Source organism: Lynx rufus, unplaced genomic scaffold, assembly GCF_022079265.1.
Source record: "Lynx rufus isolate CCGP_SWC_20201006 ecotype Redwood Valley unplaced genomic scaffold, mLynRuf1.p SCAF_10, whole genome shotgun sequence".
NCBI lineage: Eukaryota > Metazoa > Chordata > Mammalia > Carnivora > Felidae > Lynx > Lynx rufus.
This window is the reverse complement of record NW_025814824.1, coordinates 81,460,428-81,485,445: the sequence shown is the minus strand read 5'-3', so window position 1 is coordinate 81,485,445 and position 25,018 is coordinate 81,460,428. Positions and strand designations below refer to the sequence as shown.

Here is a 25,018-nt window from a genome sequence, read left to right as displayed (position 1 = left end):
ACACACCTACACATGCCTCTCTCGTACAGCTATACTACGTGCACACCTCCTGCATATTCCCTTGTACCTACTTGATACATCCCATCTACATGTACCATGTACAAATAATAACAATAACATTTACAGAGTACTTACTATGTGCCAGACATAGGCATAGGCGCTCGGATTATCTTATTCAATCCTTCAGGCAACTCTCTGCAACAGGTACTATCCGTTTAGCCTAGCAGTTAAAAGCTCACACTGCGATCAGAATGCCTGGGTTGAGTCCTGGCTTCCCCACTGTCTAACCTCTGTGAGCTTCAGTTTCCCCATCTGAAAATGGGGGGCAGGCAATAGTCGTCCTTACTTCAAGGGTTACTGTGAAAAGTCAGTAAGATAATAATTGTTGAGAAGCATATAGAGCACAATACCAGGCACATAGTAAGTGCTCAACAAATGTTACCTGTGACTACTATTATCCATCTTATAGATGAGTACAGTCAGGCTGAGAGAAGTTAAGTGACTTGCCCGAGGTCACACAATCTACAAGTGGAGGAGGCAAGACTCGAGCACAGGTCTGTGTGACCACACAGTTCAGGCCTTTGACGCAATTCCACTGCTCATGCTTCCATGTTATACAAGAGAGACAGGTAACACACACACACACACACGCACGCACACACGCACAACATACCCATGCAGACTCCACATGCTCCTTCCTTTAATACATGCATCCACTATATAGATATGACTTGATTCAACATTCATATAATCAATATCTGCCCACCAAGCCAGGCACCCATCTAGGTGCTGGGGGTATAGCAGTTAGCATGACAGACTTGCTCCCTGCTCTCATGGCACTTACAGACCGGCACGCACAACTGTGAACACACACCGCATACAACCTGTGTACACGCTCACATGCCCATATCCTGTACATACAGCCCAAGTACACGACTTACTCGCACACCTCATCGCTAAACCAGCTGCATACAATCCACGTAGACATGTCTTACATCATCTACAGACACTCAGTATACCCGTACCACGTGTACCTATGTATGTGTCATTCGCATACGGCCGCTGTACACACTTTCCTTAACCCGTGTTACACATAACCAGACTGTGTCACTCAGGTACCTGTTTCCCTTTCTGCCCCATGTGCGCAGCTTGGGAGGCCCAGGTCAACCCCTCTGGGCCAGCCTGGGGGTGGGTGGAGGTCAGAAAGACAAGGCCTGGACCCCCATAGCAGGGGAGAGAAGGTGGCCCATGGCTTCACGGCTGGCGGCCAGGAAATTATAGTCGACACCAAACCAAAGCGGCCCCTTCGCGGACCAGGTAATCAGGCCTCTCCCGGATTCAGCCTGACAGCTTAAATGTTCTAATTCCGCCGCCAGAGGCCCAGCTCCCAAACTCCGGCCATGGCCCAAGCCTCGGCCCTCCATCGTAATTGGACCCACGTTTTCATTACTTTGAGATTAGACAGGTCCCCTCCGGCCTGGACGTCCGCAGCTGCACGGGAACCATCCCCCCGCACGAATGCATTTACCTGATTATGGAGTTTATTTTATAGCAATTGCTCCGGAGTGCTGGAGGCCTCCTTCGCTCCACCCTCTGTTCCCCAGACTCCAGAGGCCTCTACCAACCCAGGACAAGTAGTTTCTGCCTAATAGACTGAAGCCACCTCCCCCAGGCCCTGCTATCCCAATCCCAGAAGTCCCCCTACTGGCTCCCTGCCTGGACTAGGTCCCTTTTCAAAAACTCACTTAAGGAATTTGAAGAAAGAGGGAGGGGAGGGCAGTCTAAGAATCTTTTCCTGGGGTGCAAATGGGAGAGTGATCTTCCTTGTTTCACTTATTCATTCAACAAACGTGTTCAATCCCTGAGCTAATGGCAAAGCCATTGACGGGTGAGGATGTTCATTCATTCCAATAATGACAGTACGCCAGAAAAGAATGTGCATGTGGCCACGGCTTTCCCAGACATCACAGTCTAGAGGGGAAGCCCAGCAGTTTTCCTAGTGCTTGGTTTATGCTCAGAAGAGGGCTGGAGACCTACAGGAGGAAACGGGAGTTAAGAAAGGGGGTTGGGCTGGGGCGAGGAGCATGAGACTCTCGACCTTGGGGTCATGAGTTCGAGCCCCATGTTGGGTGTAGAGATTTACTAAAAGATAAATAAATAAAACTTAAATAAAAGTTTAGGGGGAGCTGGCTGGCTCAGTCAAAAGAGCACGAGACTCTCGATCTGAGGGTCATGGGTTCATGCCCCACGTTGGGTGTAGAGATTACTTAAACAAATAAACTTTAAAAAAAAGGAGGGAGGTAGTTAGGGATGGAGGCATTTCAAGCAGAAAGCACAGCAAGTGTAAGAGCCTGCAGAGAGAGCACCTGGCGTGTCTCAGAAACTGGAAAAAGACAATGAAGTTCAAGTTTCGGGTGTGCAGGGCAGAGGTAAGACCGAGGATGCAGGTCACCGGGGCTCCAGTCATAAAGGGTCTTGCTTGGAATTGCTGGTGCTTCACCCTGGAGCCGTGGGAGCCGTGGGAGGGCTTCAGAGGGACCTCTCGAATAGCACGTGCACACGCTTTAAGTACTCGCTGTGTGGTTCTGAGTGACCTGTGTGTAGGAACCCATTTTATCCACATGGCAGTCCCATGATGAGGTAGATACCCCAGGCCTACCATCCCGTCTCCACAATACTGGAATCCTCAAAGCTTCAGTGGCCAGAAGGTGTCATGTAGGTTTGTGCCAAAAGGGACTTGAACCAAGCAGAAGCTATTTTTGTTCTTCATTTCACTGCCTGGTGTGAACATTCATGTTTTGTTGGAAAAAAAAAAAAATGAACGAGTCTGATTATAAGACATGCCCCAGACCCCACGTTCTCTATTAGACTTTAAACTCAGGCAAGCTCTGAAACCATCTGACTTCACAGCTTTTAGATAAGGGACTCCGAATCCTCATTTCGCAGGTGAGAAAACCGTAGAGTTAGGCTAAGTGATTTGCTCGAGATCACACAGCAAGATGGAGTCAGGCAGCCTGGTTTTGCAGTCTGACCGCAGCAGCAAACATCCTGTTTGTCGGCTGTTTGTGCTCTGAAACAGGGGTCTGAGCCTGTCTTGAGAGATAAAGGGGTCCCGGGAAGGGAGAGGGAGCCAACACTGCTCAGCACTTGCTCTGACCGTCACCCTGTGCTAGTTCTGCTGGCCTCTGACTTTCCGCTCAGCCAGCTTGTGAGCGTTATCAGTCCCATTTTGCAGGTGGGGAAGGTAAGGATGGGAAGAGGAAATCATCTTGGTCAAAGTCCCGCAGCAAAAGAATAACAGGTGGGAATGGGGCTCAGGTCTGCAGTCACCAGAAACCTGTCCTTCCCACTCTTAGAAGGCAAGAAGGAAGCACAGGTGGGCCAGGTAGGACCGAGGAGAGGGACCCCAATAAAAAGCTGATCCAGGTCAAGAGCCCTAGCCCAGGCTGTCTGGCAGCAAAGCCACGGCGCCCCAGTGTCATTCTGGGTGGCAGCCCCCACCCCACCACCATCCCCCGCAGGGCTCACTTCTGCCTCCTCTTCCTGCTCTCTGCCTCTGTGTCCAGCCCCCTCCAGGAAGCCTTCCCTGATCCATCTGAGCAAAGCTTCTATATTCTTGATATTTGGGTCTTCCGACCATGCCCTCTCTACTCTCCTTCACTAACCAAGTATTTTAAGTTATTTATTCACAGGGACTCACCTGCCCAGAGATGGGGGGAGCGGGGACGGGTCCTCCCTTTGGAAGAGGACTGACAATCAGCTTTGGAGCCAGACTAGACCAGGGCTCAAGTCTTGGCTGAATCTGACTTCGGACACTCATTTCACTTCTCCAGATCTCCATTTTCTCATCTGCAATGTGGGAATAATAATAATAATGGCACCTCTCTTACAGGGTCGTTGTAAGGTGAAATGAGATCACGCTTGTAAATGCTTCAGTCCGGGGCCTCTCCTCCTGGGAGCTGCTGCTACAACTACTCCTTAGCTGCCTGTGCATGGTTGACACTCAGTAAGTTCCTGTCCTTTGATCACTACTTTCCCTGCTACAAGGGATATTCAATTAAAACAAAACAACAACAACAACAACAAAATACCCAGCCCTGAGCCTGCCAGGCTCTCTCACCTCATCTGCTAAGACTTCCCTTTGGGATTCTGAATCTCGTCTTTGTACTAAGCACTCATGGCTCCCTCTTTCCTCTCCATGCCCTTGCTTGTGCCATTCCTGACACCAGGCGATCCTTCTCCGTGCCCCACTTGTGCATGTCTAAATTCTACTGTTCATTCGCTATTCACGCATTCATTCATTCACAACAAATGCTTTACTGGATGTCTACTTCATGCCCAGTCTGCACCGGGTACTTTCATGTAACTTACTCGGTGCCCATGCCAGCCTTGCAAGGGAAGGAGTGTTAACTGCATTTTGCAGAGGAGGAAACTGGGCTCAGAGAGGTTCTGTCACTTTCCTGAGATGACCCAGCTAGCATGTGGCAAAGACCTGCCAGCCTCTGAAGCCCAGCTCTTTCCTCTCTGGCCTGCATGTGCTGGGGTGAGTGAGAGCTGAGTAGGGAGAGCAGAGGAGGTGGGAAGGGGGTGGGGACCAGATTTTGACTGGGTTTCAGGGAACAGCTTCTACAGGGAGATGAGCAGGGGGGGAGCTTCCGTGTGGGGAGCCTGCCACACACGGCAGCAGGTCTGGACCCAGCCCCACGACCAGATCTTGTGGGGATCATCCATCCTCTTCCACCCCGCCCACCTCCCAGCCCCGCTTTTCCAGGCCAGTGTGAGAATAGGTCTGTGGCGGCTGCTTTCCTGCTCTCCTTGAGCAGAACAGGAAAAGGAATGGCCACGGCAGGAAGGCTCCAGAAAGCTCAGAAGCCCACCCCCAGCCCCAGCTCCTCCTTCCAGGGGCCACAGCTCTAAGTGAGGCAGCCCTGTGGTCTCAGATCTACCAATCCCAGACAGAGGCCAGCTCTGGTACCTCAGGCAGCTGGGGGTAAAAGTGAGCTGGCAGAGAGAACTGGCAGTCAGTCACGGAGAGATGGGGAGAGGGAAGGGGGAGAGCAAGGTGCAGAGAGAGAGAGAGAGAGAGAGAGAAAGGAGAGGAAGGGACAGAGACAGACAGACTCAGGGATAGAGGCGGGAGAGACGGGAGACGGAAAAGCACAGAGATGTAAGCAGGGAGAGGAGCCTGGGGAGGCTGCGAGGAGGCAGAAAGCAGAATGGTCCTCAGGGCCTGCACCAGGAGGCCCCAGCATCCATGCTGCGTGGCTCTCAGTCCCACCTTTCCCTCTCTGGACCTCAGTGGTCCCACCAGCAGCATGGGAGCAATACCAGGTACCCCTGCTTCCGTTCAGATTCCCGGACGTCTATGACCCCAGTCTAGAGCTGAGGTCAGTGATGGGCAGGGGCCTGAGCCCGGGGTGGCGGCAGCACAGCTGTGTCTCTTCATACCCATGGCTGTGGCTGTTCACCTCGGGCTTCGGCTGTGTCCATGATGATGACTGGAGCTTGAGTCACATCCCCGATGGGTCCCTGACTACTTGTGCATCCATGTGTCTCTGTCTGGGTCCCTGATCTCCACTCTGTTTACATGGGGAGCTTTAGTAAAGAACCGCTTGAAGGAAACGAGGTTTGGGCTGCACAGACCCCTGTCCTACAGCCCCTCAGGTCTAATGTCTCCATCGGGATCCTTTCCACCCCCCCACACCGCCCCCCACCGTGAGGTGCATAGCTGTCAGCCCTGGGTCCCGTGACCACACACAGCTTACTTCCCCCATACCCTCCAGCCTCGTGCCTGGTATTGAAGACAGACCCAGATGTGAGGCTGGAGGCTACCTCCTGGGAAAAGCTGCAGGAATTGAGAAGACCAGCCCTAGGAAAGGTGACTCAGCATAGCACGGTCCCAAATGCTGGCCTCAGGGAGTGACACAAGGGAGCAGAGGTGGGCTCTGGGCCCAGATCACAGGGTCAGGGATGGGAAGGTTCATGCTCATGGACAGCACCTGGTCAGCAAGGAGCTGAGAAAGCAGGAAGAGGCTCTCTTCAGGGAGGGAGCTCCTCATCCCCAGGGGAGAACAAGCAAGAGCTTCTATACCTGTTCACAGGAATGTGGTAGAAAGGATTCTGTCACCATATAAAGGAAGGATCAGGAGCTTTCTGAGGCCCAATTCTGATAACATACCGCCTCTCCACCCAAAAAAGAAGGCAAGAAATCGAGAAAATGGTGAAGGGCAGCTGCCCAGCCTCCCAACTTTCCTACCTGCCTTGGCTGGCTTTTGAGTCCTGCTGGCCATACATAGTTCAAGCCCACGATGATGACTATGAGGGCAATAATAATAATAATAATAATAATAACAATAAAACAATAGCATTTGCTATTGAGCTAACATTCAGCACAAATGCTCTGCTAAAACCCTACCAGTTGTTGAAATCTTGAAATACATCCACACCAGTTGTTAAGGAGCCACGGTCCCAAGACACTGCTCTGGGCCTAGCTGCGGGGGTTGTCACTCCACATTCCACTCCCTGCCCAGAAAGCCTGCATGACCCTGAGCATCCCTGCGTCTAGTTCACCTGCAGGAACACCATCCTGAACGGAGATGCCCTGCCTCAGCCATAGAAGCTGCCCCCTGGGCGGCACCCCCCTCTGCCAGGGCCCCTCTCCCAAAGCCTGAGCAATCAAGGCCTGCTCCCTCCCCGGGCTGGTGCAAGTGCCCGCCTCCTCCCGGCCCCTCTCCGGCTGCAAACCCAGCTCATTTGCATGTGGATCGTGCCTGCCACCACGGGTGCTGGGGTCAATTGAAACTCAAGAAAAGAGAAGAAATTTATGCAAAACTGTTGATTGCATTTGTATGTAATGAAATCATCCAATATTCATCTGACTATAGAATCTAATCTGAGAAGAGAACTGAAGGACATGAGTGTCACTGCAAAACCGTAATGAGCCACTGTAGTGATTAAAAAAGCTCTTGAGCCTTCTGAAAATCCAGGCAGAAATAGCGTCTAATCAACTCTGAATATAGGAGGCGAGATTGGGCTGGCGCGCTGCACACGGCCCGCCGCGGCGCTGGGGGTGCGAGGTAAACCCTGGCGGCCGTGGTCTGTGGGTGCCAATCGACCGGCCACAATCAGCCGAGTCCTCTGTGCACAAAGCAATCGCCACGCAGAAAGAGCCCAATCACGGCTGTTGTGGAGAGCGGCTTTGGGCTTTCACACCCGCTTCAGAAGCCTCACCAAAGGCCCCATCTGGGTTCCTGGCTCCTGCCCTGGGAGGCACGGAGGGTTTGCATATCTGGGACTGTCACACCTGGACACACCTGGGGTCCAGCCAGCCCAAGTAGGGGAGAGAGGCTGTATTTCTCAGGAGCCCTGGTTCATCTCTGAAATGCCACCTCCTCCAAGAGGCATTCCCTGACTGCTCCGTCTACACTGGCAACTCCCACCAAACACACACACACACACACACACACACACACACACACACACACACACACAGTGCTCCACCCTTACCCCTGCTTTGTTTTCCTTCATAGCAGTTAGCTATGCCTGGCATTGTGTTATTTCTTCATCGTTTTAATGTCTGCCTCTTCCAAGCAGACTGTGAGCTCCATGAGGGCAGGGACTCTACGGTAGTTTGTTTACCACTGTGGATTGTGGAGAACCAGGCTTGACACTTAGTAGATGCTCAATAAATGTGGCATGAATAAATCCATTTCAGTGGGCAGCCAAACATATTGACTCAATCATTCAGCAAATACTTGTTGGGTGCACAGTACCTTGATGAACAACACAGCCCCTGCCCCCTCGGAGCTCACAGTCTGGGCAGGAGGCAGACACGGAAGACGTTTACATATAACCAAATGGGATACTGTGGTATCCCATTCAGTCAAGTGACTGCAGGAACAGCAGGCGGAGGGTATGGACCCAAGCTGGGGAGGTCAGGGAACGCTGCCAAAAAGCAGTGGGATTAGGTCGAGAGCTAAAGGGTGGATAGAAGCCAGCCAGGCGGGGGGGGGGGGTGGTCTGGAGTGCCCCAGGAGGAGGGAATGGCACGTACAGTCCCTGAAATGACCGCATCTATGGGGACCTGAGAAAGAGCCAGAGCCTCCTGGAACCAGAGCAAGGGACAGCCTTGCGTGAGATGCGGTTGAAAGGACGGTCCAAGTCAAACCTTGCAGTTAAGACCTTGTGGTAAGAATGTGGGGCTTTTTCCTGGAGGTGACCTGGAGCCTCTGAAGAGGACCAGCCTGATTTGCATTTTGTCACCATATTGAGGACGGGTCAGAGGGGCCGTTATGGAGGAATAGAGACCGGTTGGGATGCTCTTCAGGGAGGGAATGAAGAGATCTCAGGGGCTTTTGAGCAAGTCCAAGTCATGACAAAGGCTATTTTAAGACGATTCATCTGACAGCAAGAGATGGAGCAGAGGAAGGGAAACCAGGTGAGGGCAGCCATTCATTCATTCATTCCTTCATTCATCCATGCAGGCAGGCAGGCATTCAGCATTCAGCAGACATCTGAGTGTAAGCTGCCTTTCCCCACATTCTAATTTATAATTTCCAATCTGCTCTGGGTTTGCCTACCAAGTTACCTACTATTTCCTTTTCTTTTTTTTTTAACGTTTATTTATTTTTGAAAGAGAGAGAGCGCATGAGCAGGGGAGAGGCAGAGAGAGAGGGAGACACAGAATCCGAAGCAGGCTCCAGGCTTCGAGCTGTCAGTACAGAGCCTGATGCGGGGCTTGAACACACGAACCGTGAGATCACGACCTGAGCTGAAGTCGGACGCTTAACTGACTGAGCCACCCAGGCGCCCCCCAAGTCACCTATTATGAAAATGCGTTCTAAAGTTGGAGTCAATAGCTTCTGAGAATCCAAGGGATTCTGTGGATCATGAGGCTGCTTTTTTTGGCCTGGACTTCCTGACATCAAAAAGGCCTTGTGAGTCATTTGCCTTCTTTGGGGCTTAAATTCCCCATCACTGCAAACAGGGAGCCGAAGGAGACAATCTCTAAGTTCTCTCCCTGTTCCCCAAACTCTGTAGTCTTATGTCCCACGACGACATTATGATACCACAAAGCCCAGCAGACTGAAAATCCTGTGGAGAGGTCTGCCCTGCTACACGGACAGCCAGGGGAGCCAGAGGCAGTCAGGAAATCTGAGTTCAAGTCCCAGCGCTACCACTCATGTGTTCTGCGGTTAAGAGATGCATTCTTCCCTCTCTGTGCCTCAGTCTCCTCCCAGCTATTGACTCCTTCCTGTGGGGGTAAGTGCACTGGCACACTAGTGTCCTCCAGGGCTTCTGGCCACCCTAGACCCCTGTACAACAGATTCCAGGAAACTACCTTCAAAAACAAACAGAAAGGGCGGGGCGGGGGGAGTGGCCTAGAAGTAAGGAGAGCTATGCAGCCCCACCGCCCACACCAGAGACATCCCCTCCACCTACCAACCAGGTCAGACTAGAGTCCCAGTTTCACCATTTAAGGGCCATCGAGAAAGTCCTTTAGACTTTCTGAGTCCAACTTGGAGGAGCAGGCGCTCTGTGAGAATCAGATTAGATACTGTATCTCAGGGCAGAGCCTGGAGTTCGAAGTGCTCAGGAGATGGGCTCTGCTGTTAGGGTCGGGCCACGCCTGCCTGGATGGGTGGGCAAGCACTTGGTCCTTCTCCCTCCTTCCACCTCTACAACGGCTCCATTTTACCAGCAACTGGCATTCACTGGGGGCCAGTGGAATAGGGATTCTTTTAACAGGTAGATTTGAGTGGGAGGAGCTAAATGCCTCTCTACCTCACTAGGGAGGGGGAACTAGCTGGGACCACGTTGGGTTTTCTTAGCCACGGTGCTACAGACACTAGTTAACTAGGACCAGGTTATTTTCTGGTCACAGCAAACAAGACCTCCTAAACATTTCTGCGTAGCAGCTGCCCCCTCCCCAGATCCCCATTCTAGAAGGAATGCTTTGAATTTCAGGAGCCCACCCCTCTCTCCCCAAAATTGATTTGTGGGTATTGGATCTAAGATGTCATCAGAGCCTTGGTGGTTTGCCTCCCACGGTGGTGGATGGGAGAGCTAGGTTCAGTCTCACAGACACCCCTGGGCACAGGCTCTGAGCCGGCCTGGTGCTGGAAGTCCCTGTCCTCCAGGGGCTCCTGTCCAGTAGGGAAGACAGTCTATGAACATCACAAAGGGAAACACAAGAAGGAAAGTGCTTTGAGCCTTCAGAGACTGATGCCAGGGAAAAGGGAGACCACATCTGATTGGTGGATGGATTCCTGGAAGGCTTCCTGCAGGAATGGCCTTCAGCTGGGTCTAGGGGAGAGCTAAGATGTCTCTCTCTGGAAAATATTTAAAAACAAAACCAGAGAACAAAGGAACAACCACTCCTATTTTCACAACCCCAAATTTTAACACTTGGTCAAGTTTTCATTTCTATCCACATATATGAGATGTCTTTCGGGTACCTGTAAGCTTTTCCCCCAATCCCCAGTGGCAATCACCATTATGAATTTGGTTAAGAATCTCTTCACAACCCTCCCTTTAAAAAATGAATGTATAATGCAAAATGGAATCGGGAATAATTTTTAAAAATTATTTTGTGTCCTCCTAGTTTACGTAAGGGGCGTCACACCGAATCTCTGACTCTGCCTGCTTTTTCCACAGCCCATTATGTTTCTGGGGCTCTCTTCTTATTCAAACATGTGGCTCTGCCTCAGCAGGGCATCTATGGATGTGCCACGCTTATTTACCCCTGGAGTGGGCAGGGTTTCCATAGATGGAGATAATCAAGGGATGACATTCCAGGTAGAGGAAGCGGCAGCAGCAAAGGCACGGGAATAGGAAAGGGGGGCTGGCAAGGGTCCAGGGTGGAGGGAGCACAGGGCATGCGTGGAGAGCTGAGGGAGGCCCCAAGCCCCAGACCAGGAATCTGCCACTGGCATGCTGGACATCTGGGAGTGTGGGGACAGACCCCCCACCCCCCGACCTTAGAACCGCCCTCCACAGTAATTCCACTCATCCACCCTCTGAGTCCTCCCTGGGGAGGCCTCTGTTACTCTTTCCATTAATTGTCTCATTAATGACCCACTGAAGTCAAGTACCCATTGTTCTCTAGGCCTGGGGCAGCCTCCCTGGCTTTCTCCCCCCGGGGGGGATTTGTAAACGTCTTTCCTTCCCCGCTTTCCTTTGGCAGGCGTCCTTATCTGGTCCCTGCAGCCCTGGCCCGGGCTGGTGCAGTCTCTTCCTCCACCCACACCCTGCACACACGGGGCTGGCCGGCCGTCTGGGGGGCTGTGCGGCCACCAGCTCAATAGCTCGCTCTCCCCCCACGCCTCCCTCTGCCTCACTCAGTCTCCAGCTCTGGCTACATGTGTCTCCTCCTGGTTTTCTGTTCTGTTCTTTCTCTTTCTTTTCTCTCTTTTTCCTTCCTTTCTTCCTGTCTTAACTGCCTCTGTGTTTCTCCCCCTGGATTTCTGTCGTGTTCTCTCTTCGCGTGTATTTATCTCCCTCTGTGTCTCTGTCTCTATCTCAGTGTCTCTCCTTCTAGGTGTCTCAGAATATCTCTTTGGGATGACAGTCTCACTCTCACCCTCTGTTTCTTTCTGACTATCTCCATCTCTCTGTCACTACCTGCGGACTCTGTGCCTGTATGTGTATGTGCACGTGTGTGCGCGCGTGCGTGTGTGTGTGTGTGTGTGTGTGTGTCTTTGTCTCTCTGATTCTGCCTCTTTCTCCCTCCCTCTGGCCTTCATGTCGTGTCTCTGTCTCTTCATTGCCTCTGTCTCTGTCTCCCTCTCCTCTCTCTGACTCACCTCTCCCTATCCGTCCCTCCTCCTTGTGGGTCTCTGAACCCTCCTGATTGACTATTGTCCTGTTTCTAACCCCTGCCCCATCTCTTGCTCACCCACTGGGTCCCTGACACCCACACAGGTCAAACCGCTTCCCTCTGTTGCCTCGCTCCCTGGTTACAGCTCCAGCTTCCCTTGGATGACAGCCTCAGGAGGTCAGTGGCGGCAGTAGGCGTGAGGTCCCACAGCTACCAGACTTTGGGATTCATGCATCTGTAAAGTTAAAAATAATAAAATGGAGGGGATCAGCAGAAGGTGACTGTTATTCTTTCTAAATGGGAATTTTTTTTAAAGACTCACCAACTTCTTATCCTTCCATAATAGAGCATTTTAACACCGAAAGCAGAAGTAGGAAGAGCAAGATCTAACAATATGCAATAGTCCAAAGGAATTAATTTTACGTAAACATTTGCAACATTGCCTTTTTTTTTAAATTTTTTTTAACGTTTATTTATTTTTGAGACAGAGAGAGACAGAGCATGAACGGGGGAGGAGCAGACAGAGAGGGAGACACAGAATCGGAAGCAAGCTCCAGGCTCTGAGCCATCAGCCCAGAGCCCGACGCGGGGCTCGAACTCCCGGACCGCGAGATCGTGACCTGAGCTGAAGTCGGACCCTTAACTGACTGCGCCACCCAGGCGCCCCAACATTGCCTTTATTTTACTTATTCTGCCTCAAATGGGTGAAGATATTTTGGGGGCCCAGACCCGTTGGAAACCACGGATCTTGCTTGAGCAAGCCCCTCCTTGCGCCCCCTGGGGAAGTGGAGACACCCTTACCGCGGGCACAAAGGGGAAAGCTGGGACAGGACTCCTTGGCCACTCTAGCCCCTCTGGTCTCTTCCCTGAAATAAGTTACTGAAGCTGCCCGGCTGGGGGTCAGACACCAGGCCCCCTGCACTTCATGCCTTCCTTTGGTCTTGGGGGCCTCTGAACAATTTCACCTCCTCTGTGCTTCGCTTTCCTCATTTGTAAAATGGGCAAAATAATAACTAGCCTTCTAGGGTCGCCTCACACATAGCAGAGGCCCAGGACTTGTTAGCCACTATTATTCTTATTGCAAAGAGGGGGCAACATGGGCTGAGGCTAGAGCCTGTTAGGGAGAGAAGGCACGTGCACCCAGCCACCAGCTGTGAGCCACACGTCAGGGGTTCTACCGGCCTGAGAAGGAGCCACAGTGGTGGGAGGCCTGAGGGCTTTGAACCCCAGCAAGGCTGCTTTGCAGGGGCCACGGGGGGCTGGGACTGGGAAGACCTTCCCCTGCCTCTGAAGAGGACCCCACCTAGCTGGCTCGGGCACCCCAAGCCCAGGAACCGGCACTCTGGTCCCAGACACCCACACTGCCAACAGGAGCAAAGGCGAAGCTCCAAGTGGCTTTGATGGCTGCAGAGGCCGGCGAGGGGGAGCCTGGGCAGGAGAGGCACAGGGTAGACACCAGTGACCGTGGACACCATGGGAGGCAGCCTCTAGATGCCCAGAAACTCTGGAGACCGACTCAGCAGATGAGGTTGGAGGTCTGAGCAAGCAGGTGAGAGTAATTAGAGAAACTTTGGGTTACTGATGGAAATTGACTTCATTTGTATTCAAGGCCAGGCAGGCCCATTACAATTGGACAAACATCTCCTTAACAGCTGCTCCGAGCCAAGCTCTGTGCTAGTCAGGGAATGCAAAGAGTTAAAAGAGCAAGGAACTTTCTTCCCAGGGATTCACACAAGGCTTATCTAGGGCTGGTGGTGTTCTGCCTCTGAGGAAGGCCAGAGACACAGGCGAGGCCAGCCTGAAACATTTGACACTTCTGTTCCCAGTACGCACCACTCGGCGATGTGCAGTTTGAAGACAGAACTGATGGGACTTGGTGACTTCTTGGATGAGAGTGTGAGGGAGAAGGAGGCACAGGTGGCTCCCAATGTCTTGGCTTGGCACCTGGAGGGATAGCGAAGGCATTTCCGAGAGACAACACAGGACAATGAGTGGGTCTGGCGGGGACACGTATTCCAGATGGGGCCGGTTGAGTCTGTGGTGTTTGAGGCATACGCAGGTCAACAGGCATACACACATTTAGGGATCAGGAGAAACATCAAGATAGAGAAATGAATGAGTTGGTGCAAGGATGTGGGACCAAGAGCTGTGAAGGCTGGACAAAATGTGCCTGTTGGGTGGGGCAGTGACCTAAGGGTGCGCATAGCAGGCAAACAGCCTAAGACAAGACATGGCGGAGGAAGAAAGTGGCACAAAAATTAAGAAAAGGTAATAATTCCACTGAGCTTAAGCACGAGTTGCCTTAGGGTGGCTGTGAGAGGTGCATCACCACTGTAGAGATACAGAGGTTTAGACGGCAGAAGTTACTGCTTGCCCGGGTGAAGTCTGTACACAACTCAGCAGGCAACAGGGCGCCGTTGACGGGTGTGGAGCAGAGGTGTGGTGTAATGAAGGCTACGTCTCAGGGTGAGTTAACCCAACAGCACGTGATGAATTAAAACAAAGACCAGAACAAAGGAATATAGGAGACAGGGATCGTCATTTATTTGTTCATTTGACAAGCAGTGAGCCTCCTCTCTGCAGAAGCAACCCTTCTCCCCAACCTAATACCCAGACCCTAATCTGCCAAGGGTTTAGACACTAAATCACCCAGTGTTAATACTGCATGCAAACAAAGGGCAAGTGTAGGGTTCTACTGAACATTTCAGTATTATCAGTAAGTGTGAATGAGTTAAGGTCCCCTACTGAAAGAAAAGGAGTTTCTTTTATGCTTGTAGATCAAGGGTTTACTGTATATAAAACCTTGGTCTGCAAGCATAATTTGTTCCAGAAACATGCTTATATTCCAAAGCACTTGTAGAGAAAAGCGAATTTCAAGAACCCTTGGCTCAGTTGTGATCATGTGACATTCAGCATCGCGTACCACTCGTATTACAAGACATCGCTCGTTTATCAAGTTAAAATTTATTAGAAATGTTTGCTCGTCTTGTGGAACACTCACAGAACAGGTTGCTCACAATCCTAGGTTTTTACTATATATACAATGGAACACTATTCAGCCTGAAAAAGAAAGGAAATTCTGACAGCTGCTACAATGTGGATGAACCTTGAGGACATTGTGCTGAGTGAAATAAGCCAGACACAAAAGGTCAAATACCGTAGGATTTCACTTTATCAGGTACTCAGTGTAGTCAAATTCGTAGAGACAGAAAGTAGAACAGTGGTTGTCAGGGGCTGGAGAGCGAGTTGTTTAATGGGTAGAGAGCTTCAGTCCTGCAAGTTGAAGAGGGTTCTGGAGATCTCCACACCGCACAACGATGTGAATGTACATGCTACTACTGAACTGTATACTCAAAAATGGTTAAGGTGGCAAATTTTATGTTATGGGTATCTTATCAATTAAAAATGAGGATAATTTTTAAAAGCAGTTTCAGAATGCTTCATAGAACAAAACCCAACTCTAAGAAATCTAAATCTAAAACAGTGATTTGGAAAGACTACAAATAAAGGAATAGGAAAGACACAGCAAGCAAACATAAACGAAAAGCAAGCAGGGGCTGTGATCTTGATAGAGGACAAGACAGAACTCAGACTCCCAAGCACTGAATGAATGATACATGAAGATGACAGAAGAGCCAGGCCATCTGGGCATTCAGACAGCACAGAAATTATGGGAACTGCGAGAAGAAATACAAATGCTAACAACGGGAGGCTGAAACACACGACTTTCAGTCCCAGACGCATCAAAAGGCCAAAAAAATAATACAGAAAACCTAAACAGTATAATCTATGAACTGCATTTCTTGTGTCCGTATCAAACTTTGTACCCCCCAAACAGAGACACTTCCTTTTAATGCACATCGCGGAAACTGACCACATATTAGAGCAAAAGAAACTGCAAAGCTTCACTCAGTGGTTTCAGTGGGATTAAAGGATATAGAAGCACTTTGAAAACTAAAAGTATCGGGGCGCCTGGGTGGCTCAGTCAGTTGAGCGTCCGACTTCGGCTCAGGTCACAGTCTCACAGTTCGTGGGTTTGAGCCCCGCATCAGGCTCTGTGCTGACCACTTGCTCAGAGCCTGGAGCCTGCTTTGGATTCTGTGTCTCCCTCTCTCTCTGCCCCTCCCCCGCTCACGCTTTGTCTCACTCTGTTTCTTTAAAATAAATAAATGTAAAAAAAAATTTTTTTTCAACATTTTTTATTTATTTTTGGGACAGAGAGAGACAGAGCATGAACGGGGGAGGGGCAGAGAGAGAGGGAGACACAGAATCGGAAACAGGCTCCAGGCTCTGAGCCATCAGCCCAGAGCCCGACGCGGGGCTCGAACTCACGGACCGCGAGATCATGACCTGGCTGAAGTCGGACGCTTAACCGACTGCGCCACCCAGGCGCCCCTAAAAAAAAATTTTTTTAATAAAAAAAAAAAAAAAAAGAACTAAAAGTATCAGCCAGTATCAGTTACTGGTGCCACCAATACTATGACCGTCATTATTACCATTATTCACAGCTGGTGGTCTTTCCGCTCATTCACTGCTTCTCTTCCAAGTTCTAGAGGACTCTGCCAAACAGGTGAGGTAGAATTATGTAAATATAAATCTTTACTGCCTCCTCTAGAGCTACCAACCCTTCAGTGTTTACCACGTGCCACGTCCTGTACAGCTTTAAACGTGGGCCTTTCTTAGAAATAGCTAATTGTTTTCATGAAAGTGAGTTTTCTGCTTCTCTTCTATCACCTCTGGGGCCTAGAGCAGTGCTGAGTGAATTTCGAATAAGTGTTTGGTGAAGACTTATGAACGGAAGTGCATGGATTAAGGACCTACTTCAAAGTCATATCTGAGTTTCAGACTTCACTCTTGCACTTGCGAGCTGTGTGACCTTGGACAAATTAAATGCCCATTCTGAACCTTAGTTTTCACCTACGTAAACAGAGATAATATACCAGCTAGCATTGTTCAGAAGTTTAAATGTAGTAACACATGTAAAGTGTCCAGCATGGTACCTCGTCTACAATAGGCATTCAATAAATGTTAGTCTGAGGTTGAGGAAGGGTAGGTAAAACTCACCAAAACAGATAAACTTAGAATGGGGGTTGTTTTTCCTCAAAAAACAAATAAAAATCATCTTAAATTTTTTTTAACGTTTATTTATTTTTGAGACAGAGAGAGACAGAGCATGAACGGGGGAGGGTCAGAGCGAGAGGGAGACATAGAATCTGAAACAGGCTCCAGGCTCTGAGCTATCAGCACAGAGCCCGACGTGGGGCTCGAACTCACAGACTGCGAGATCATGAGCTGAGCTGAAGTTGGATGCTTTACCGACTGAGCCACCCAGGCCCCTCCCCCCCGGCAAATCACCTTTAAATAGAAACACCCTCCAATGCATTTGAAATGATTTTTTTAAATATCATGGGGGTAACAGTGAAGTCAGTTCAGGTATACCTGTATTATGGAATACTGCATTGCAATGAAAAAGGAGTGAACTCTATCTCTATGTTCACCTATGAAAAGATGGCCATGATGTGTTGTTGAGTCTAAAAAAAAAAAAAAAGGCAAGCTTCAGAGTCTGAACAGAATAGTTCCCTTTCCTGCTTTTTTAAAAATTATGTATGGGGGTGCCTGGGTGGCTCAGTTGTTTAAGCGTCCAACTCTTCATTTCAGCTCAGGTCATGGTCTCACGGTTCATGGGATTGAGCCCTGTGTTGGACGCTGTGCTGACAGCACAATGCCTGCTTAGGATGCTCTCTCTCTCCCTCTCTGCCCCTCCCCAGCTTGTGCATGCGCTCTGTCTCTCTCAAAATAAGTTAAAAAATTATGTACGTATAGAGAAAGATCCGGAAGGATATACATCTAATTGTCAAAGGGGAGTGAGATTAGGAACTTACAAGAAGTTTCTCTTTTAACTTTTTACATCCCAGTTTCTTTTGTAATTTCCAACACACACACACACGTAAAAAAGAAAAAAATAAATAAATAGGACAAAAGTTCTCAATTTCTCTTTGGCCTGTCATTTTCATGGGCTTGGGAAGCAGTTTAACTGAACAGAGGAGGTGGTTAATTCTTCTGGCAAGGGAAGGGATTTCCATACCCAGCTTTTCCTTTTGAGAGAAAGAGGCTCAAGGAAGGGGAGAGGGAGAAAGCACTGCTCCAGCATTACTCATTACTCAGCGGATCCAAACAGGTAGTCCCGTTCTCGTCCCTGCCACCATTGCAGCCCTGACACAGAGGAACAGAGAAACTCTTTGATAAATGTCAGCTAAAATAGAGCAATCAGCTGAAAGCCATTTGCTGAGCCGTCTGACTGCCCTGGGCTGGAGGTTTTCCTTTATTCATTTATCATGATATACAGCTTTGGCCAACATACACACAGGAGAGAAATTGTTGACATGTGGGACCCAAGTACAGAAAATCTTTCATTTTCCAACCTCCCCCCCCCAACCCTGTCTGTTCACCAAATAAGTTTTTGTTTATTTAAAGACTACAGAGGATTTGGCTGTTAAGAACCAAATGCCTTTGGAGTGGAGTTACAACATAATTTATCATTTCCTCTGTTTATTAAAAAATCCTGCATCTTTGAGAAGCACATTTGCTAGGAGTGGGGGCTTTCGGCCACTCACGAAAGGCTGCTGCAATGCCCCCGCCATGTGGCTTACCCCAAAAAAGGCTCCTCGATTGCTATTTCCATCCCTGTTCTTCCCTCAGCTGACTTCCGATCGTGTGATGGCCACTCAGGGCTGGCGAGAGGGGTTGGACCGAGGACAGGTAAGCGGGGCAGGAGACTGTGTTAGCTTCTTTCATTTTTGACCTGATTCTGACCTTGAACCCCCACTGGCTGTGCACAGTGTGCTCCACTAGTCCAAGCAGCGGGAGAAGAGCAGACTTCCCGCAAGGGATAGAATATGAGAGGAGTCAGACAGCAAAGGGAAGCTGGGTGCTGCTTCGAAGGAGTGCGGCCAGGCCTGGCTGCTGCCCAAGGGGGGCCACTCGAAAGGCAGACAAAACTCGAATGGACTTCCTACCTTCCACCTGAGACAGTCCAGTGTGCCGTGCACCCCTCAAAGACAGAGGTCACACCTTACCCATTTTTGCATTCCCAGCATGTAGCACAGCACCTGACACACAGTGTGCTCAATAAATGTTTATGAAGGCTGCAGGATGCATGGGCAGAGCACAAGCTTTAGATCAGGCCTCAGTTTGAATCCCAGCTCTGCCACTTGCTAGCTGTGTAACAACCCCCGGCAAGAAACTTGACCTCTTTTGAGCTCCTCCCTCTTGGTAAAATGAGACTGACAGTGAAGAATGGAACCTTCTATCACTTGCTAGGCTTATTACTTTGGGCAAGTTACCCAATACTCTCAAGTCCCCATTCTCAGTTTTTCTATTTGTAAAGTGGAGAGAATACACATCTCACAAGTGTACCATGAAGATTAAAGATATTGCCTAGAACTGCATCTAACTCATGACGGCTATATTATGAATGAGAGAAAGGAAAGCAAGAAAGGAAAGGAAGGGAAGGGAAAGGGAAAAAGAAGGAAGGAAGGAAGATTAATTATTATGGAGAATCAATCGATTGTTTACTGGAGAAAAAACCTAACAACCCAGCACCCAAAGATGAGCCACAACAAACCACTTGTCTGTCAACAACAGGCGGGCTCTGGGGGAAAGGTATCTCATCACCAAGTAAATGCTGAGGACAAAGGCAAGGCAAGAGTGGAAAATGACAGAATGATGGTGTTATGATTGGAAGGACGGGAAAAGAAGCCAGTATTTGTTGAGCGACTACTCTGTGCAATTCATTCACAACACATCTCGATGCCTACTATGTTCCAGACATTACGCCAAGATCTGAGGAAAATGAAGATCTAGAGACTAAGTATCAAAAAGGTTCAATTCAAAGCAGTAGACAGTCCTGAGAGCCAATATAGGAGCCCTAGGTTGGGGGAATGAGGAGGACTTCCCGGAGCAAGTGGTACCCAAGCAGGGACGTGAAGGATGAACAGGACTGGCCAGGTAGGTCAGCAGCGGAGGAACGGTCGAGGCAGAGAAAAAAGCATGTGTGAAGATGACTCAGAGGCAAAAGTATTGTTCTGGTGGCTTTCCGTAAAGGTCCTTAGGGAACATTAATCCGGATTGACTCTACCCGTTCCTTTGTGGTTGTTATTCTTTACAATTTATTTTGATTTTATTGTTACGTAAGAACGGGCCTCTGGCGAAGGGATCCAGTCACAGGTGAAGGCCCACACCAGCCCAGAGTTCAAAGTTGGGGACAGGGCCTGACTAATTGAGAAGGAGGCTCCCAAGATGAGAAACAGACGGGCTAAGCCTGTCAATAGTCCTAGTTGCTTGGCAATGTCACGATCAGGGCAAATGCCTGAAGTAGAGGCCATCTGTCAGCAACAGATACTCTCTGAGGGCCACCCATGGCAGAGGGCCAGGGCAGAATGGGGTGGACAGGGAGCAGGAAGAAGAGAAGGAACAAGTCTGGGTGCCCCACCAGAAGGCCTGGAAGGCTGAGCCTCACAAACACTGACAACTGCAAGACGGCAGCCTTCGGTGTAGACGGGGAAGAGGGGTGCCAATGTGCCACCCACGGGCTCCAGCAGAAACCAGGCTCTGGAGTACTGCTGCCCCTGGTGGGCTTTCATCCGAGGAGTTCTTTGGTCTTCGCTGCCAGATGCCTGTCCAGCTCTGCTGCCGTATCATCGGCCATTTGGCTGATCTGCAGGGACACAAAATGAGACAGCCCGATAACTGAGGCTGGCGAAGGAGAGGGGGACAGACATTCCAAAGCTATGAGGAAGTGATCTGGGAAACGGTAACGGTGACAAAAGCCTCACACTATTCAGGCACCATGCTGATTCCTAACAGCAGCCCCATGAAATAGATACAATTATTATCCCCATTTCACAGATGAGGAAACTGGGGCAGTGAATCACTTGTTCAGGATACACAGCTCAGGTAGCAATGACAAAATTGAATCCTGAGTAGTCTGATTTCACAGCCCAAAATTCTTAAATATTATTATAGAATACAGAGAAGCCAGCTTTCTCTGTCACTTAATGACCCTCTAGAATTTCCTACACCTCAGACACTCTGCTATCTAAATCCCATACTAATTGATAAGAATATTTTTTTTTAATTTTTTTTTCAACGTTTTTATTTATTTTTGGGACAGAGAGAGACAGAGCATGAACGGGGGAGGGGCAGAGAGAGAGGGAGACACAGAATCGGAAACAGGCTCCAGGCTCCGAGCCATCCGCCCAGAGCCTGACGCGGGGCTCGAACTCACGGACCGCGAGATCGTGACCTGGCTGAAGTCGGACGCTTAACCAACTGCGCCACCCAGGCGCCCCAAGAATATTAAGATCCCAATAGTTTAAGCAGAAAAAAGAAGTCCTGAGAAAAGATGAAGTAAATCTGGTTAACAAACCTGGGAAATTCATCAGACACGGAAGAAATGCAAATGGAAACAAGATATAATTCAGTTATCGTAGTTAACAAAATCTGATGTTGTCGTTTTTAATTACAATATTCGACTCCAGAAAGCTATGGTAAAATGGATAAGCTCGTACATCAGTGAAAAGAATTCAAGTGGATGCAAATGTCCGTAACATTTTTTCACCCCCCAAATCTCTCCACTGGGAAATTACCACATGAATGGAATCTGAAAAAAAATTTCTAACGTTCTATATGCAAATACATATTATATATATATACATATATATATATATATGTATATATATATACATATATATATATATATAGGCTTTATTTTTAATAACGAAAAGTCAGAAAATCTAAAGTGATAGAACAGGGAAGCATATGAGTACATACAGCCATTAAAAATGGCAAAGACTGTCTATTTCTCGCGGTGAGGGTATAAGTACGAGAAACACAAAACAACTTAGTAAGTGCAGCAGCTTCCCTCCCACGTCTAAAAGGGACCCGAGGCAGGAAGCCTTGAAGGGGGCAGCACGGGGCCCAGGATGTGTGTGCTCAGTGGCATAGCAGCTGTTTGACATCTTTATTTGCAGACCACAGGCCTTGGCCAGGAACTGGGAACTAAATGCACTGTGGAAAGGGAAGAAACTAAAAAGGATTTGGAGCAACTGGCCCCGGGCAGGGAGACAACCAGGCTCTCACCATAGCAACAGCTGCTTGTTTGTAGCTGGGAAAGCACCGCTTCAGGGGCTGCCGGGCACGCGGCTGGGCTCCAAACGGCCGCTTGGGCCCTCCTCACTCAGCCACATACTCTTTAGATGCTCTGCCCGCTGCCCCCCCCCCGCCCCCGGGGCGGCCACCTTGCACGACGCGTGGCATGGTGCCCGCAGCACTCCAGCGCCTGGAGGCCGGCAGCCTGGGAAGGCAGGAGCCAGCATCACAACGCTCCTCTGGGAAAATGGCGTGGAGGGCAGTTTGGGTTCAAGAGTGGGGACCAGGGGGAGGAAGAATACCTAGGGTAACAGTGCGATAATGTGGGTGCTGGATTACATTCTCGGTGGGATAACAATGTGCAAGTCACTGAGCCTCGCTTTCCTCATCTCTCAAATGGGGATGCTGGGCCCTTCCTCAGAGTGGTTGTGAAGGGCTAAGCGCGTTCATCGATATGCAGGCACAGCGTAAACGGCTTATTTTCTATGCAAATCGGCTTGTGTTACTCTGAGTTTATCATTTCCTGACTTCAAGTTAATCGATTCATGGAAATATTTACTAACTTTCTACCAAATTGTAGGCACAAAGTGCCCCTGGGGACAGTCAGGCTGCAAGTTCATCTTGTCTGTCTTCGTCAGACTTCTTAAGATAATGATCACCAACAATGACCCCACTGCCACCAGCAGCTCCCTCTTACTGAGTATCACTACATGTCAGACACTGGGCTAAAAACTTCCTGTGCACTATTTCACATGATCCTCAAAACATATGAAATGCTGTTATTATCTCCCTTTAAAACATTGTGAATATTTCATTAGTTCACCTGCCGGTTGCACAGCAGTTCTTTAGTATGCAAAGGGGTTTTGTCCTCTGTTATTTCATTCAAATCCAACAACCACACATAACCTCTGTAAGGCAGGTGGGTCAGGTATTATCCCCACTGTACAGAGGTAAACCAAGGCACAAAATGTTAACTCTCCTGCCCAAGGTCACATCAGAAAGTCAGTGGTGAGACTGAGTGAGGAACTCACCCACCCCAACTGCCAGTTTGGTGCCGCGACTCCCTTGGGGAGTCCCCCCACCCCTCCGGCACCAGTGGAACTGGGTGAGGGTCACTCCAACAGCCGATCCCGGTTCTACATTCAAAGGGTGGGGAAAGGAAAGGGACGGGCAAATATAGCGTACGCTTAGCGAGGACCAGCAACCCCACCAGCCGCGTTTAATATATGTCCTTTGGTCTTCTCGCCAGTCCTGGGAGATAAGACCCACTACTCCCACTTTATAGAAGCTCAGAAAGGTGAAGCCGTTCGCTAACCTGAGCAGCTGAGAAGTAAAAGAGCTGGGATGGGAGTCAGTCAGGCCTGACTGCCGGCAGAGCAAGAGTCCTTTCCGTTTTAATACACTGCCTCATAGAGATCACATCACCATCACCCTACCGCCACCACATCTGCTCCCTTCTAGTGCAGGAGAGGGGAAGGCAGAGACAGGAAAGGGGATGGCGGGAGCACAAGGCGCACCGGGGCGGGCTGGGTAAAGTCAGCCTTCCCGAGGCCTGTCGGAACACCCAGGGCCTCACCTGGTCCAGCCCCCTGCCTGGGTGCCTGTCCTGTCCGCTAGGAGCCCTGCCCTCCTTCAGCCCCCAGCACCCAGCCTCACTCAGAGCAGCAAGCTCCTCAGAAAAAGACGGCAGTGAAAGATCTTGGCCAGATGTACTGGTGGTTTCTGCCAAGTGCTTTCGTGCTCGGCAGGCCCATTTACTGACGCAAAGGTGAGAGAGCAGGCTGGCGGATGTCAGAGTCCCGGGAGGGCAGGCCCCTGTCCTTCTTCAGCAGAGCTGGCCTGGGCTGAGGACTGGGAGGGTGGGGGTGGGGGTCAGAAGGGACTCTAGGGATAGAACCCACAACCAAATCCTTCCATTTTTATACACCAAAGAAGGAAGAGTTTTATAACATAGTTTTTAAAAATCTGACCTCAAAAGAATTTTGGAACATACAAAAAAATGTCCCACAAAGAATAATATTGAAATTGCTCATAATCCCATTGCCTGAAATGATGAACAACATTCTCTAGTGGATAAGATGCCACCCTCTTTTTTAAGATTTTATTTTTAAGTGATCTCTACACCCAATGTGGGGCTCAAACTCACAAGCCCAAGATCAACAGCCACATGCTCTACCGACTGACCCAGCCAGGCACCCCTAAGCTGCCAATCCTTTTATGTACGTGAAAGGTTCTGTTATAAAAATGGAGTCATATTATAATATTGTTATGTAGCCTACCTTAAAAGAATAAATTCCAGGGCTCCTGGGTGACTCAATTGGTTAAGCGCCCAACTTTGGCTCAGGTCATGATCTCGCAGTTTGTGAGTTCGAGCCCCGTGTCGGGTTCTGGGCTGACAGCTCAGAGCCTGGAGCCTGCTCCGGATTCTGTGTCTCCCTCTCTCTCTGCCCCTCCCTGCTCGCACCCTGACACACTCTCTCTCTTTCTCTCTTTCAAAAATAAATATTAAATAAATAAATTCCAAAAGAAACTTACCATATCTGCAAAATATTTTTTATAACTGTCTCTATACAGAGATTCCAGTAAGTGGATGTAACACAATTTATTTTCCCACTGTCAGAAATTTAGACAGTTTCCAATTTCCAACAGATACCTCTGTAGGTAAGATTCTCAACAATTTTATTTTGGATAAATTCCTAAGCCACTGAATCAGAAATGTATGGATTTTGGTATATATTGCTATATTATTTTAGAAAGGTTGTATAGATTTATACAAAGAATAACTTAATCTTTTCTGTGGAGTGTAGAAACAAAAGCAATACTTCCAAGATAAGCAGCATTTCAAGCTCACACTAAAAATTCTGTGTTCAGATGTTAGGCATTAGAAAAGGCAACAAATTTTTAAAAATATACATATTCTAAAAACCTTGCGAGTGATTTAGGCAGTAAGAATCTTAAAAATATGCATTCCCATTGTGCAATAATTCCAAACTTGGGACTCTATCCTAGGGAAATCATCTCTACAAAGATTTATGTATAAAAATATTCACT

At 49.2% G+C, this 25,018-nt stretch overlaps 1 protein-coding gene across 2 annotated transcripts in view; it reads right to left on the bottom strand.

The window, feature by feature from the left end:
* Window positions 1–19,962: 19,962 nt before the first annotated feature.
* Window positions 19,963–25,018, bottom strand: part of MRRF (mitochondrial ribosome recycling factor) — a 49,614-nt gene continuing 44,558 nt past the window's right edge. For both annotated transcript variants that reach the window (XM_047069025.1, XM_047069032.1), the window contains one exon: window positions 19,963–20,534. In XM_047069025.1, coding sequence (XP_046924981.1) covers window positions 20,457–20,534 — 78 coding nt within the window. In that variant the 3' untranslated portion in view covers window positions 19,963–20,456. The remainder of the gene's footprint in view (window positions 20,535–25,018) is intronic.